We start from the raw sequence: 16,437 nt of genomic DNA on the forward strand, positions 1-16,437 counted from the left end.
TACTGCAAACCAGTCACATGCACAACCCTCATTTAAACAGGGAGTCTGCAACACTTTCTCACCTGCCGCCCAGTTACACATCTCTCTTAGTAAACCACCTGCACACCGTGGTTCAACCCCACACGCAGAAATCTACATTTTTCACATTTACATTACCACAAGCAAATTGGGACCTCAGTAGATCTGGTTCTAAATCAGTGTTTCCCAGTCCAGGTCCTCAGGACCCCCTGCCCAGCATGTTTTTATAGGTAACCCTACTTTAACACACCTGAGTTAAATAAAGGGCTCATTAAAGTGTCTCTATGATGCACATTTCAGTCTAATTTATTTCAATATGCAAGTCCAGAAGGGCAAGAAATCATCAATCATTTTCCACAAACCCCTTCATTCATGTTGTATTGATTGTCTCATATCAGCCTCGGCCAGAAACACGCCAACAGAGAAAGCTCCGCCCCATCTTCTGCTGAGGGCTGCGTCTGGTTGGTCAACTGCTAGCAGTAGTTATATTGAGCAGCGAAGGTGGGCGTGGCCTTCTCGTGAATGTGCGCAACCCAGAGAAGATGACCAATCACTGAGTCCCTCCTCCGGGACGTCACTAAAGTTTAAAAAAAAAAACTCTCTATAATGGTTCCGTTGTCCTAGAAACCGAACATAGTGAGTGTTGGAAAGCTCAAACCTGCAATTAGGTGATAAAAAAAACTCCGCTCACATATCTGATGAGTATTCAATACTAGTTAACAGTGTACAAAACTCAGAAAACTAGAAATGGCATCATAGAGCCGCTTTAACAGGCTGCAAAGACAAGAAAGATCAATGATCTGACGCAGGTGTTTTGGAGGAGGAACATATCTACAACATGCAGGCAGGGGGTCCTGAGTACCTGGGTTGGGAAACACTACCCTATATGTAGTAAAAAGGTTGATGCACCTTAATATTTGATTAAAAATCAGTCTGTTTGGACTGATTAGATTCTCAGCTGAGCTGTAGATCAGTTTACGAAGGGACTGGGATGTTACGTGACGTGGCATGTCAGAGAGTCATAAGCTCTGGAAAGTCTGACAGGAAGTGTCTTCATCATCATGTCCAGGTGAAAATAGAGGTCTCTTAGCAACATGGTAGTGATGGTGATGTGATAAATAATGGTGTTATCATGGATCATCTACCATCAGAGTCTCTGAATAAATACTGGAGTTTTCTGGTATATGCCTTCAGGCAGCAGGTGTGTAGCTCTTTTTCAGCAAGTTTGTCTTTCATCGACCCGGTGGCCTCAGAATCCCAAACTGCAGCTGTGCAGGCCAAAGCAAAGCAAAGCTGCACATCGACAATCATTCAGTAAGTCCCTTAAACTCATGCAAGACTGTTCATTAATACGGCAGCAGCTACTAAAAACGTCTCTCCATGTCTTTGTCTGTGGTTCATGGAAGCAGGTTGTCCTTTTCCCTCTAAATCCCAACCCTTAATCCCCCGCGCTGTATAGAAAGCAAGCGCTGTGTTGTGCACGGTGTTGAGTCAGCGGGGGGATTATGCAGCCATTCATGTATCAGAGCTGTGGTGATGTGATGGTGACAGAACCCCGTGCAAAACGAGACACATATTAGCATGTAGATTAGAGAAAACAGAACTCATGTGTGACTTCAGGCTTGATCACCATCCAATCCCATCTGCACCTCGTCAGTCCAGGGTAGTTAGATTGAGGGTGCTGGAAGCTTCAGTAACAGCAGATATGTGTGTTTAGTGAAAACATACATCCATTCTTCCATTTTCTGTTCTAACCAGATATCCAAACCACCTGATCTGGTTCCGCTGGATATAACAGGACTTTACAGTCCTGGACCTAGTTGCTGGTTTTCTGCTTCCATGAAGCTCCAGATGTTTGTACTGGTGAAAGGTCTGGACTGCAGCAGACCAGTTCTCCTGTTCCACTATCAGGATGTGGTTCAGCGTGGTCCTGCTGGACCAGTTCTCCTGTTCCACCATCAGGATGTGGTTCAGTGTGGTCCTGCTGGACCAGTTCTCCTGTTCCACCATCAGGATGTGGTTCAGCGTGGTCCTGCTGGACCAGTTCTCCTGTTCCACCATCAGGATGTGGTTCAGTGTGGTCCTGCTGGACCAGTTCTCCTGTTCCACCATCAGGATGTGGTCCTGCTGGACCAGTTCTCCTGTTCCACCATCAGGATGTGGTCCTGCTGGACCAGTTCTCCTGTTCCACCATCAGGATGTGGTCCAGCGTGGTCCTGCTGGACCAGTTCTCCTGTTCTACCATCAGGATGTGGTTCAGCGTGGTCCTGCTGGACCAGTTCTCCTGTTCCACCATCAGGATGTGGTCCAGCGTGGTCCTGCTGGACCAGTTCTCCTGTTCCATCATCAGGATGTGGTTCAGCGTGGTCCTGCTGGACCAGTTCTCCTGTTCCACCATCAGGATGTGGTTCAGTGTGGTCCTGCTGGACCAGTTCTCCTGTTCCACCATCAGGATGTGGTTCAGTGTGGTCCTGCTGGACCAGTTCTCCTGTTCCACCATCAGGATGTGGTTCAGCGTGGTCCTGCTGGACCAGTTCTCCTGTTCCATCATCAGGATGTGGTTCAGTGTGGTCCTGCTGGACCAGTTCTCCTGTTCCATCATCAGGATGTGGTTCAGTGTGGTCCTGCTGGACCAGTTCTCCTGTTCCATCATCAGGATGTGGTTCAGCGTGGTCCTGCTGGACCAGTTCTCCTGTTCCACCATCAGGATGTGGTTCAGTGTGGTCCTGCTGGACCAGTTCTCCTGTTCCATCATCAGGATGTGGTTCAGTGTGGTCCTGCTGGACCAGTTCTCCTGTTCCATCATCAGGATGTGGTTCAGCGTGGTCCTGCTGGACCAGTTCTCCTGTTCCACCATCAGGATGTGGTTCAGTGTGGTCCTGCTGGACCAGTTCTCCTGTTCCACCATCAGGATGTGGTTCAGCGTGGTCCTGCTGGACCAGTTCTCCTGTTCCATCATCAGGATGTGGTTCAGTGTGGTCCTGCTGGACCAGTTCTCCTGTTCCATCATCAGGATGTGGTTCAGCGTGGTCCTGCTGGACCAGTTCTCCTGTTCCACCATCAGGATGTGGTCCAGCATGGTGGAACCTGCAAGGTCTTCCCTGAAAGAGACGTTGTCTGGATGGGAGCAGATGTTTCAGCATTGATGGAGCTTCCCAGATGTGGAAGCTGCCCACGCCATCGGCACTAATGCAACCCCATCCCATCAGAGATGCAGGCTGATAACAAGCTGGATGCTCCCTCTCCTCTTTAGTCTGCAGGACACAGCAGAGACACGCAGATCCAAACAGCTCTGGTTTGGTGTTGGTCTCATGTGGACATGGTTTTAATCAGGTCTGGACTGATATCAGGTCATTAGAGAGTAGAAATGGAAAAAACATGAGTGGTTTCAGACACGACAGCAGCACGACTGTTCAGAAAACCTGTTTAACGGATAAAGCTGAGAGGACATGAAGGTTTTTACTCTGTCTATGTGCAGGATGGACGCCTGAGGCCTGGAGACCAGCTCATTGCCATCAACAAGGAGTCCTTGATCGGTGTGACGCATGAGGAGGCCAAAAGCATGCTGAACAAGATCAAATTCAGGTGAGGACATCCCCTCTCTCAGCTCAGTGTCACTGTCCTGAGTCCCTGCTGGCAAGCTTCTGTCTTCGTGTCTCCAGCCAGGACGGCTCGGTGGAGATCGCCTTCATCCCAGGGAAAGGCCTTTTCCCGAGCAGCACATCTCTTCACAACGGCGTGACGCGAGCCACTGGCAACAGCTACAGCTCCGGACGCCTAAAAGTCCACATCAGGTCACCTGAGGTCAGCCCCTCCACCCTCCTGCAGCTGCTCTCCATCCTGGTGAAGTAGCTGCAAGAGGAGAAGAACCAGAGAAGATCAGATTCTTATGTGCAAAAGAAAACTCTGTAACCTGGAGATCAGCTGATTATTGCTGACGTTGCAGTTTTATTCCTGTTTTCTGTGCAGATCTGTGCAGAAGAGCCAGCTCCGGCGTCCTCACCGTCCCCTGACATCTGTCCACCAGACATCCAGGTTTCAGGTAAGACAGCTGAGTGGAAGTTTAAGGTTTGCTAACAGCGTTTCTGGTCCACAGCTGGAACCTAGGTTTGCTGTTCAACATCTTTCTCTTACCTGAGCTTCTAATGACTTAAAACTCACAACTCCTCCTTCACCACATTTAACATCGATAAAAACTCCTGGAGAGAAAGATGGAGTCTTGAAGCGAGCATGAAATGGAGCCATTCACCCTGAAGCTGGGACTGCTTAGCTTCAGGTATCAGACGTACGCGATGCGTGAGAGACACTGCAGTTTATTTACTAAGGTCCACATCGCAGCCATCATGTCCAGACCAGAACCCAACAGGAACCCTCTGGAAGAACGCTTAAATCCCGAACAACCAAGGGCCAGGAAATGTGCGGTCAAACACTGATATCTGCTGATGTTTAGTCCCAACGGGGTCACTGTGAGGTGTAAAGGTTTAATTTCCGTTGAACTTACAATCAGAGGCTTTTATTTGGTGATTCAGACCAACATCATCAGCAGTTCGCTGAAATCCAGGCAAAGTTTTCAGTTTAGCAACGTAAAAGCTGAGAAACTTGTTGTGTTTCACACCTAGTTCAGTAAAACCGTTCGAGCTCACTGATGTAGTAACAAGACGGTTTGTTTTTCATGAAACCTCTCAGGTCAGAGGTCACATTTTTCACTGCTGCTTCATTTTTAATATCTGTAAACTTGTAACTTTACAGGGGTGTGAACTTTCAGCAGTTAACCACGCTGCCGAGAACGCGGAGAAATAAATGGCAGCTGAGATTTGTCGTGATTCATTGGTTAAATCAGAGATAAACCGGCGGGTCGAAGGGTGAAAGGCAGATCAGGAGAGGAGGGATTTATTAGGAGCCCTGCGGGGCTCAGACAACGTAGGAATGTGGGTATTATTAGAAGATGGGAACATTTACATCAGCTGTTTGAAGGAGGAAGAATTGAGATTAAAGCGGTCATGGCGTGGCTGAAACATGGCTGTTTAAAGTCTTCAGTAAATGAAACAGAAACTACTCAGTTTCTGCAGTAATTGTATTGAGAGTTCCTGCAGATTATATATCATATATGACGTGCACCCTCTGTCATGGAGGATTTATGGTTTACTGACCTGAAAACAGCCACAGACACATGTTAGCACACATCCTATTCCTACCCACAAAGCAGGTAATCAGATTACTGCACAATGAGAAACTTTATCAGGTGAAATGAAACTTCAGGACTTATCGGGGGAGATGAGTTCATTCTCCGAGGTTCCAGCTGAGTCGTTACCGTAGGAACAGCGGCTCTGGATAATGTTTTATTTATGACGGAATGGTCTTTATACTCCTGTGCCTTAAAGGTGTGACCAGGCCAGACATGTGTGTCTTTAAATGAGATGAATTACAGTTTAGTGGTGCTTAATTAATCCGATGCGTGGAATGAGAGCGGCGACACAACAGCAAACGGCTGCACATGTAACAACAGCTGAAAATAACATTAAACTCTTCTTCTAGAAGAAACCTGCGTCATCATTAACAATAATGGCAAGATTTGACCCGAAGCAGCAGCTCTGGTGTGAAGGGTCGCCGTGGCCTCTGGCTGGAAGCCACCTGAAAGCCTGTTCAAATCCTGTTGAGCAGGATTAGCACAGCCAAGGTTAAAACCGAGGTGCTGTGACCACTTGGCTCCTCTGCCAGCCTCTTATTGGTTGAGCCAGTTGCTAGCTGTGACAGATGTCAGCAGTTTGTGGGTAGGTGAGCACATGTGCCTGTTTCCCTGTGCTCCCGCTTCAGTATAGAGCAGAATTATCCCAAAGAGCCAAGGAAAACCTGAGCCGGGTCTAGTCGGCACATGCAGTGCAGAAGCATCAGTCTCATCCTGGCTTGATATGAAGATTTCTGGCTGCAAACAATCTGCTTCGTGCTAAATGTGTGTCGGTGAGTTCTGCTCAGTGGTCTCCGTGGACTCATCACTGTGAACGGTGCCGACGTGCAGGTGGACCAGGATGTCATGGTGCTGAGGATAAAAATCCCAGAATATAACAACAAACTGCTGAACGTTGTGTAGACTCTGCCTCTGCTGGACGTCTTCCATCATTCACTACATATTTACTTTATTAAAGGGAAACATGGGCCTTCAGCCAAGATGGAACCACTAGAACCACAAAGAATCGGCTTTCCAGGTTCCAAACCAACATTTTAGACCTGGAAGAAATAACTGGGACCTTAACGGGTTAGCTGGGATCTGAACGGGTTAGTTGGGACCTGAACGGGTTAGTTGGGACCTGAACGGGTTAGCTGGGACCTGAACGGGCTTGATGGGACCTGAACGGGTTAGATGGGACGTGAACGGGTTAGCTGGGACGTGAACGGGTTAGTTGGGATCTGAACGGGTTAGCTGGGATCTGAACGGGTTAGTTGGGACATGAACGGGTTAGCTGGGACCTGAACGGGTTAGTTGGGACATGAACGGGTTAGTTGGGACCTGAAAGGGCTTGATGGGACCTGAAAGGGCTTGATGGGACCTGAACGGGTTAGCTGGGACCTGAACGGGTTAGCCGGGACGTGAACGGGTTAGTTGGGATCTGAACGGGTTAGCTGGGATCTGAACGGGTTAGTTGGGACGTGAACGGGTTAGATGGGACGTGAACGGGTTAGCTGGGATCTGAACGGGTTAGCTGGGACCTGAACGGGTTAGTTGGGACATGAACGGGTTAGCTGGGACCTGAAAGGGCTTGATGGGACATGAACGGGTTAGCTGGGACCTGAACGGGTTAGCCGGGACGTGAACGGGTTAGTTGGGATCTGAACGGGTTAGTTGGGACGTGAACGGGTTAGTTGGGACGTGAACGGGTTAGCTGGGATCTGAACGGGTTAGTTGGGACCTGAACGGGTTAGTTGGGACCTGAACGGGTTAGCTGGGACCTGAACGGGCTTGATGGGACCTGAACGGGTTAGATGGGACGTGAACGGGTTAGCTGGGACGTGAACGGGTTAGTTGGGATCTGAACGGGTTAGCTGGGATCTGAACGGGTTAGTTGGGACATGAACGGGTTAGCTGGGACCTGAACGGGTTAGTTGGGACATGAACGGGTTAGTTGGGACCTGAAAGGGCTTGATGGGACCTGAAAGGGCTTGATGGGACCTGAACGGGTTAGCTGGGACCTGAACGGGTTAGCCGGGACGTGAACGGGTTAGTTGGGATCTGAACGGGTTAGCTGGGATCTGAACGGGTTAGTTGGGACGTGAACGGGTTAGATGGGACGTTAACGGGTTAGCTGGGATCTGAACGGGTTAGCTGGGACCTGAACGGGTTAGTTGGGACATGAACGGGTTAGCTGGGACCTGAAAGGGCTTGATGGGACATGAACGGGTTAGCTGGGACCTGAACGGGTTAGCCGGGACGTGAACGGGTTAGTTGGGATCTGAACGGGTTAGTTGGGACGTGAACGGGTTAGTTGGGACGTGAACGGGTTAGCTGGGACCTGAACGGGTTAGTTGGGACCTGAACGGGTTAGCCGGGACGTGAACGGGTTAGCTGGGACCTGAACGGGTTAGTTGGGACGTGAACGGGTTAGATGGGACGTGAACGGGTTAGCTGGGACCTGAACGGGTTAGCCGGGACCTGAACGGGTTAGCTGGGACCTGAACGGGTTAGCCGGGACGTGAACGGGTTAGCTGGGACCTGAACGGGTTAGCCGGGACGTGAACGGGTTAGCTGGGACCTGAACGGGTTAGTTGGGACGTGAACGGGTTAGATGGGACGTGAACGGGTTAGTTGGGACGTGAACGGGTTAGATGGGACGTGAACGGGTTAGCTGGGACCTGAACGGGTTAGTTGGGACCTGAACGGGTTAGTTGGGACCTGAACGGGTTAGATGGGACGTGAACGGGTTAGCTGGGATCTGAACGGGTTAGTTGGGACATGAACGGGTTAGCTGGGACCTGAAAGGGCTTGATGGGACATGAACGGGTTAGCTGGGACCTGAACGGGTTAGCCGGGACGTGAACGGGTTAGTTGGGATCTGAACGGGTTAGTTGGGACCTGAACGGGTTAGTTGGGACCTGAACGGGTTAGCCGGGACGTGAACGGGTTAGCTGGGACGTGAACGGGTTAGTTGGGACGTGAACGGGTTAGATGGGACCTGAACGGGTTAGCTGGGACCTGAACGGGTTAGCCGGGACCTGAACGGGTTAGCTGGGACCTGAACGGGTTAGCCGGGACGTGAACGGGTTAGCTGGGACCTGAACGGGTTAGCCGGGACGTGAACGGGTTAGCTGGGACCTGAACGGGTTAGTTGGGACGTGAACGGGTTAGATGGGACGTGAACGGGTTAGTTGGGACGTGAACGGGTTAGATGGGACGTGAACGGGTTAGCTGGGACCTGAACGGGTTAGTTGGGACCTGAACGGGTTAGATGGGACGTGAACGGGTTAGCTGGGATCTGAACGGGTTAGTTGGGACATGAACGGGTTAGCTGGGACCTGAAAGGGCTTGATGGGACATGAACGGGTTAGCTGGGACCTGAACGGGTTAGCCGGGACGTGAACGGGTTAGTTGGGATCTGAACGGGTTAGTTGGGACCTGAACGGGTTAGTTGGGACGTGAACGGGTTAGTTGGGACGTGAACGGGTTAGTTGGGACCTGAACGGGTTAGCTGGGACCTGAACGGGTTAGCTGGGACCTGAACGGGTTAGTTGGGACGTGAACGGGTTAGATGGGACGTGAACGGGTTAGTTGGGACGTGAACGGGTTAGATGGGACGTGAACGGGTTAGCTGGGACCTGAACGGGTTAGTTGGGACCTGAACGGGTTAGATGGGACGTGAACGGGTTAGCTGGGATCTGAACGGGTTAGCTGGGACCTGAACGGGTTAGTTGGGACATGAACGGGTTAGCTGGGACCTGAAAGGGCTTGATGGGACATGAACGGGTTAGCTGGGACCTGAACGGGTTAGCCGGGACGTGAACGGGTTAGTTGGGATCTGAACGGGTTAGCTGGGACCTGAACGGGTTAGTTGGGACGTGAACGGGTTAGCTGGGACCTGAACGGGTTAGCTGGGACGTGAACGGGTTAGTTGGGACGTGAACGGGTTAGCTGGGACCTGAACGGGTTAGCCGGGACCTGAACGGGTTAGCCGGGACGTGAACGGGTTAGCTGGGACCTGAACGGGTTAGCCGGGACGTGAACGGGTTAGCTGGGACCTGAACGGGTTAGTTGGGACGTGAACGGGTTAGATGGGACGTGAACGGGTTAGCTGGGACCTGAACGGGTTAGATGGGACGTGAACGGGTTAGCTGGGACCTGAACGGGTTAGTTGGGACGTGAACGGGTTAGTTGGGACGTGAACGGGTTAGATGGGACGTGAACGGGTTAGCTGGGACCTGAACGGGTTAGCTGGGACCTGAACGGGTTAGTTGGAATGTGAACGGGTTAGTTGGGACGTGAACGGGTTAGCCGGGACCTGAACGGGTTAGCCGGGACCTGAACGGGTTAGCCGGGACCTGAACGGGTTAGTTGGGACGTGAACGGGTTAGATGGGACGTGAACGGGTTAGTTGGGACCTGAACGGGTTAGCTGGGACCTGAACGGGTTAGTTGGGACCTGAACGGGTTAGCTGGGACCTGAACGGGTTAGTTGGGACCTGAACGGGTTAGCTGGGACCTGAACGGGTTAGTTGGGACGTGAACGGGTTAGCTGGGACCTGAACGGGTTAGCTGGGACCTGAACGGGTTAGTTGGGACCTGAACGGGTTAGTTGGGACGTGAACGGGTTAGTTGGGACCTGAACGGGTTAGTTGGGACTTGAACGGGTTAGTTGGGACCTGAATGGGTTAGATGGGACGTGAACGGGTTAGCTGGGACCTGAACGGGTTAGTTGGGACGTGAACGGGTTAGCTGGGACGTGAACGGGTTAGCTGGGACGTGAACGGGTTAGTTGGGACGTGAACGGGTTAGCTGGGACCTGAACGGGTTAGTTGGGACCTGAACGGGTTAGTTGGGACGTGAACGGGTTAGTTGGGACGTGAACGGGTTAGTTGGGACCTGAAAGGGCTTGATGGGACCTGAACGGGTTAGCTGGGACATGAACGGGTTAGCTGGGACGTGAATGGGTTAGCTGGGACGTGAACGGGTTAGTTGGGACGTGAACGGGTTAGCTGGGACCTGAACGGGTTAGTTGGGACCTGAACGGGTTAGTTGGGACGTGAACGGGTTAGTTGGGACCTGAAAGGGCTTGATGGGACCTGAACGGGTTAGCTGGGACCTGAACGGGTTAGCTGGGACCTGAACGGGTTAGTTGGGACCTGAACGGGTTAGTTGGGACCTGAACGGGTTAGTTGGGACTTGAACGGGTTAGTTGGGACCTGAACGGGTTAGATGGGACGTGAACGGGTTAGCTGGGACCTGAACGGGTTAGTTGGGACGTGAACGGGTTAGCTGGGACGTGAACGGGTTAGCTGGGACCTGAACGGGTTAGCTGGGACGTGAACGGGTTAGCTGGGACCTGAACGGGTTAGCTGGGACCTGAACGGGTTAGTTGGGACGTGAACGGGTTAGTTGGGACGTGAACGGGTTAGTTGGGACCTGAACGGGTTAGTTGGGACTTGAACGGGTTAGTTGGGACCTGAACGGGTTAGATGGGACGTGAACGGGTTAGCTGGGACCTGAACGGGTTAGTTGGGACGTGAACGGGTTAGCTGGGACGTGAACGGGTTAGTTGGGACGTGAACGGGTTAGCTGGGACCTGAACGGGTTAGTTGGGACCTGAACGGGTTAGTTGGGACCTGAACGGGTTAGTTGGGACCTGAAAGGGCTTGATGGGACCTGAACGGGTTAGCTGGGACCTGAACGGGTTAGTTGGGACCTGAACGGGTTAGCTGGGACGTGAACGGGTTAGTTGGGACGTGAACGGGTTAGCTGGGACCTGAACGGGTTAGTTGGGACCTGAACGGGTTAGTTGGGACCTGAACGGGTTAGATGGGACGTGAACGGGTTAGCTGGGACCTGAACGGGTTAGTTGGGACATGAACGGGTTAGTAAGGACGTGAACGGGTTAGCTGGGACGTGAACGGGTTAGCTGGGACGTGAACGGGTTAGTTGGGACCTGAAAGGGCTTGATGGGACCAGAAAGGCTTATCTGGAACCTCCATCTCCAGCCTGTCTGTCTCAGCCATCATACAAGTCACCTGGGAAACTGAACCAGAGCAAGGCTGCAGGTCCAGATGATTCTCGGTACCAGAGCCTCCAGACTTGATGCAAATCAACTACGGAGGGTTTTGCAGCAGCCGCCTGGTCTCAGTCAGAGGTAGGAGATGGGTCAGGAGCTGCAGGAGACATCCTGCATTAAAACCTCATCTTTCTAGTAGCGCGGTCCCCGTTACGTCCTGCATCACACCAGTCCTGGAGAGATTATTGGTATTATTGTTATTGGTCCACCTAATCAGGAGTAAAAGGAAGGAAGGAGACACCTGCAAGGACTTCCAACCCAGTTGTAAAGAAATGTTGTAAAACATGAATAAAAACACCTGCAGGTCCTTTTTAACCTTTATTCAGTTTAATACAAAGACAAGATATTTAATGTAATAATTAATAAATGTTTTTTGTCTTGTTGTAAATGTGATCATATTCCAGTAAAGCTAAATCCTAAACAGGAACATGTTCACCACTGTGTGACATCACCGTTCCTTTCGCCAACGCTCTGTAAGCCAGAGAAGCTGGTGGTGTTTCTGGCTTTTCTATGCTAGAATTTTAACCCTTTGATGCACCATGTCCACTAGTGACACCTATCTAAAGGCTGTTTTCTACTATATTCATTGGTCAGGATGGAATATTTGCAATTTTGCCTCTTTTCTGGACATTAGAGAGTCACCCAACACACTGCAACTCACTGAACAACAAACTGATTTAGTATAAAATGTCTCATATAAACATACATGTCATTCCAAGTTTACCTCTGTGATAAACAGGACATGAAAATGATACAACTCCCTTTTTATAGAATATTTCTATTATATAAATATGACAATATATTATTTTATAAATATTTTTATAGAATATAGAATAAACATTCACTCTTGGTTTTTGGCCTTGCTGCTTACATCCAGAGATTTCTCCAGATTCTCTGAATCTTTATGGACTGTAGACGATAAAATTACTCAATTGCTTAACTTTCCTCATCTGTTGCTGACTCTGTCCCAGCTGTTCACTTTGAAGATTAAATATCTTGTCTTTGTGGTGTATTAAATCAAATCACAGATACTTTATTCACTGAGGGGAAATTAAATTAAACTTCATTCATTCATTCATTCATTTTCCGAACCGCTTATTCCAATTCAGGGTCGCGGGGAAGCTGGAGCCTATCCCAGCTGGCTTTGGGCGACAGGCAGGGTACACCCTGGACAGCTCGCCAGTCCATCGCAGGGCATTAAACTTCATATAAGTTTAAAAAAAAAGTGAATATTGTTGCATTCTGTTTGTATTTCTGTTTTACCCAACCTTCCCCGACTGGGACTGGGTTGTGTGGTGTCTCTGCTGGTGGTTGGTGAACGTGACTACTTCTGACTCGTAGCATCGCGGGGGGGGGGGGGGGGTCACCACCACCGCACCGTGCATCATACAGATCTGGGACAAACTCATCAAATTAATATTAGGCATTGGCTCTGTGCCCTCCCCTTTCATGCTGTCGTCTACATAATCATCCGTCTTTCTTCCACTCGTCTCTTTAATCATCTGCTTTTCATCCCCCCCCACCCTCCCCTCCGCCTCACCTGTATCACTTCCACTCCAATCCAACAGGAATCAGTCCATCCAGTCCGGTTTTAATCCAGTGCTTTCTCCTCCCATTGTGGCCTCATCTGCTCCTGGATTTTCTTTCTGCAGAGCTTCATTCTCCTTTTTTTGCAGAACTAAGACTTTTTTCCTCTTGTCTTCTTTGTCTTGTCTAGGTTCCAGCAGCCAGAGGTCCCCAACGGGGGCAAAGCCAAAGATAACCCTGGACCCCTACATCCGGCTGAAGTCTGATAAGTTAGACCTGGTGAGTGGTCGTGATGTGTCGCAGCAGCTAATCTGGTCGATAGCAGGCAGGAACTCATGAGGAGCTGTCGCTCAGCAGAGAGGAACAAGCCACAACCTGCTGTCAGGGGGCTGGAGCTTGACCTGGAACCGGTCTTTTTCCAGCTCCTCTTTGTGGCTTTTTGATGAGATCCTTCTTTTCTAATAGAACATGAAGGACCAGAAGAGAAGTTTGTTAAAGCTGCGAGTCGTTATTTTCCTACATAACAGAATCTTTATGCAGTTCATTCTGCTGTTTATCTGAAATACGCTCCTGCATCTAGAAAGTGATGCACAGTCTCCCAGTGCATCAGGGGACGTCTCCCAGTGCATCAGGGGACGTCTCCCAGTGCATCACGGCACGTCTCCCAGTGCATCACGGCACGTCTCCCAGTGCATCGGGGGACGTCTCCCAGTGCATCAGGGGACGTCTCCCAGTGCATCAGGGGACGTCTCCCAGTGCATCACGGCACGTCTCCCAGTGCATCACGGCACGTCTCCCAGTGCATCGGGGGACGTCTCCCAGTGCATCGGGGGACGTCTCCCAGTGCATCACGGCACGTCTCCCAGTGCATCACGGCACGTCTCCCAGTGCATCACGGCACGTCTCCCAGTGCATCGGGGGACGTCTCCCAGTGCATCACGGCACGTCTCCCAGTGCATCGGGGGACGTCTCCCAGTGCATCGGGGGACGTCTCCCAGTGCATCACGGCACGTCTCCCAGTGCATCACGGCACGTCTCCCAGTGCATCGGGGGACGTCTCCCAGTGCATCACGGCACGTCTCCCAGTGCATCACGGCACGTCTCCCAGTGCATCGGGGCACGTCTCCCAGTGCATCGGGGGACGGGAGCTGGACCCAGTGCATCATGGGACGGGAGCTGGACCCAGTGCATCATGGGACGGGAGCTGGACCCAGTGCATCATGGGACGGGAGCTGGACCCAGTGCATCATGGGACGGGAGCTGGACCCAGTGCACCATGGGACGGGAGCTGGACCCAGTGCACCATGGGACGGGAGCTGGACCCAGTGCACCATGGGACGGGAGCTGGACCCAGTGCACCATGGGACGGGAGCTGGACCCAGTGCACCATGGGACGGGAGCTGGACCCAGTGCACCATGGGACGGGAGCTGGACCCAGTGCACCATGGGACGGGAGCTGGACCCAGTGCACCATGGGACGGGAGCTGGACCCAGTGCACCATGGGACGGGAGCTGGACCCAGTGCACCATGGGACGGGAGCTGGACCCAGTGCACCATGGGACGGGAGCTGGACCCAGTGCACCATGGGACGGGAGCTGGACCCAGTGCACCATGGGACGGGAGCTGGACCCAGTGCACCATGGGACGGGAGCTGGACCCAGTGCACCATGGGACGGGAGCTGGACCCAGTGCACCATGGGACGGGAGCTGGACCCAGTGCACCATGGGACGGGAGCTGGACCCAGTGCACCATGGGACGGGAGCTGGACCCAGTGCACCATGGGACGGGAGCTGGACCCAGTGCACCATGGGACGGGAGCTGGACCCAGTGCACCATGGGACGGGAGCTGGACCCAGTGCCATCTTACCTCCATCACTGTGATTATTCGGACCCTAAACCTCTCGGTCGGTCTGAATGAAAACTTCCTGCAGATTCAGGCCGACTGGAAGATGACTGAAGATCGAATCCCAAAAGGAAAACCCTGAAACAGAATCCGATGGAGGAGCGATGACCTCATTCTTCCAGTTTCATTTCTCCGTCTGCTCCACCAGATCTGTCTTATCTACTTATTGATCTTTGTGTTCTTGCTCTATCTGCCGTTCGGTTCTGCGTTACTTTGCCTCTCTCAGCACATTCTCCTCCCCGCCGTCCTCTGCCCTCCAGCTGTCCATCTCTCTGCACATCAGCTCTTCTCTCTCAGGCTTCTAATCTACTGATTCATTAGTGGGATAAGGAGACGGGAGAGTTTCTGTGCAGAACACGGTTCTCTCTGGATCTGTTGGTTCCTTTGCAAACAGAGAGAAGGAGGCTTCTGCTTCCTTCTGTCTGGGTGCAGAGCTGGTCGTCGTGCACGCTGGATGATATTAGTCTTCATGCTGCAGTGGTGTTTATGAACATGTCTGCAGCAAACAGCCAACATATTTCCAGCCGTTGTGCTTGAAATAAACCAGTGAAAACATGTGGAATAAAGTCTGAGTTGTGTCTGCAGCGATGTGGGAAGGTAACGTTTAATCATTAACATGAAGTTAGAGCACAGCTAGTTTCCTCTGGACTCCTCACCATCAGCTCAGCTGAGCACCCCCGCCCGGGAAACATCCTGCAGCGTTCTGCAGAGCCAACAGGTCTTTGTCTTGTCTCTTCATATTTGTTGTTAGACAGAAAAATATCTCATGAAGGACCAACAGAATCCTGGTCGAGTAAATTTATCTTCAGCAGAGACAAGAAGACCTGAATGTGAGCTAAGAGCCGAGGAACGGTTAAAACTGCATCATCTCCTTATCGAGGTCGCGTTCAGCTTCAGAGAACTGACTGATGTTTATACCGACATGCTCACACACACACAGTCACAGCACTAGATTTACCTGCACAGGTGTGGAACTGTGGTGTTTATCTGAGTCCACGTCTCTTCCAGGCTCTCACCTTCCTCGGTTTGGATGTCACAGAGGAGAAGAGGAAGAAGTTGAGACAAAGTTTGGGTCCTGACCCACAGGGAACGGTGGCGTATGGAGGTAAGGCACCCAGAGTCTTTCCCTCCTTTATACCCCGTCTCCACGGTTACAGGAAGTCTCGATCAGCAGTCACAGTTGTCTCCCCCCCCCGTACGAGTCGTATCTTCTACTGGATCTCGTTGTGGCCCCGCCGGTGTGGGGAGACGTGAAGCGCGGGGTTGGTTGGGGTTTTGGGAGTTAAACTGTGTCCTTATCTGGTGTCACTGCTTTACACGTGGAGCCGAGGAAGACGAGGCGCTGCCTTGGCAGCATCTGATGGGATTCCTGGATGTTTGGACACACAGAGACGTGTAACATGTAGCAATGCTGTCAGGTCCGAGACGCCGCTTCCAGCTGGACACACACACACACACACACACACACACACACACACACAGACGTCATGAAACCAGCCGAGGTGTGTGTGCATCAGGCTGTCACTCAGGATGAAGCCTCACGCTGCACCACCTGGTTTCTACATAGTGACCTGTGGCAGAATTCCTGCTCCTGATGGTCAGGAGGATGGATACTTGATATTATGGGATGGATACATGGTGACAGTGTGAACACAGTACACAGCACGGCTCATTAAACATCTCTTTAGGATAAGTTTCAGTCGTCGTTGTGTCCCCTCACATCTCACCAGTTTTATCTG

The 16,437-nt window shown here is 51.5% G+C and overlaps 1 protein-coding gene across 1 annotated transcript in view; it reads left to right on the forward strand.

The window, feature by feature from the left end:
• The window catches only part of LOC306765243 (syntaxin-binding protein 4), a gene marked incomplete at both ends in the record, with an annotated part of 222,431 nt that overhangs the window by 192,736 nt on the left and 13,258 nt on the right, over positions 1-16,437 (forward strand). Inside the window, 5 exons of the mRNA XM_079252645.1 lie at positions 3,497-3,603; positions 3,681-3,822; positions 3,988-4,060; positions 12,984-13,072; positions 15,707-15,803. Coding sequence (XP_079108771.1) covers positions 3,497-3,603; positions 3,681-3,822; positions 3,988-4,060; positions 12,984-13,072; positions 15,707-15,803 — 508 coding nt within the window. The remainder of the gene's footprint in view (positions 1-3,496; positions 3,604-3,680; positions 3,823-3,987; positions 4,061-12,983; positions 13,073-15,706; positions 15,804-16,437) is intronic.

This window comes from Telmatherina bonti, assembly GCF_933228915.1.
Source record: "Telmatherina bonti genome assembly, chromosome: 14".
Classification (NCBI taxonomy): domain Eukaryota; kingdom Metazoa; phylum Chordata; class Actinopteri; order Atheriniformes; family Telmatherinidae; genus Telmatherina; species Telmatherina bonti.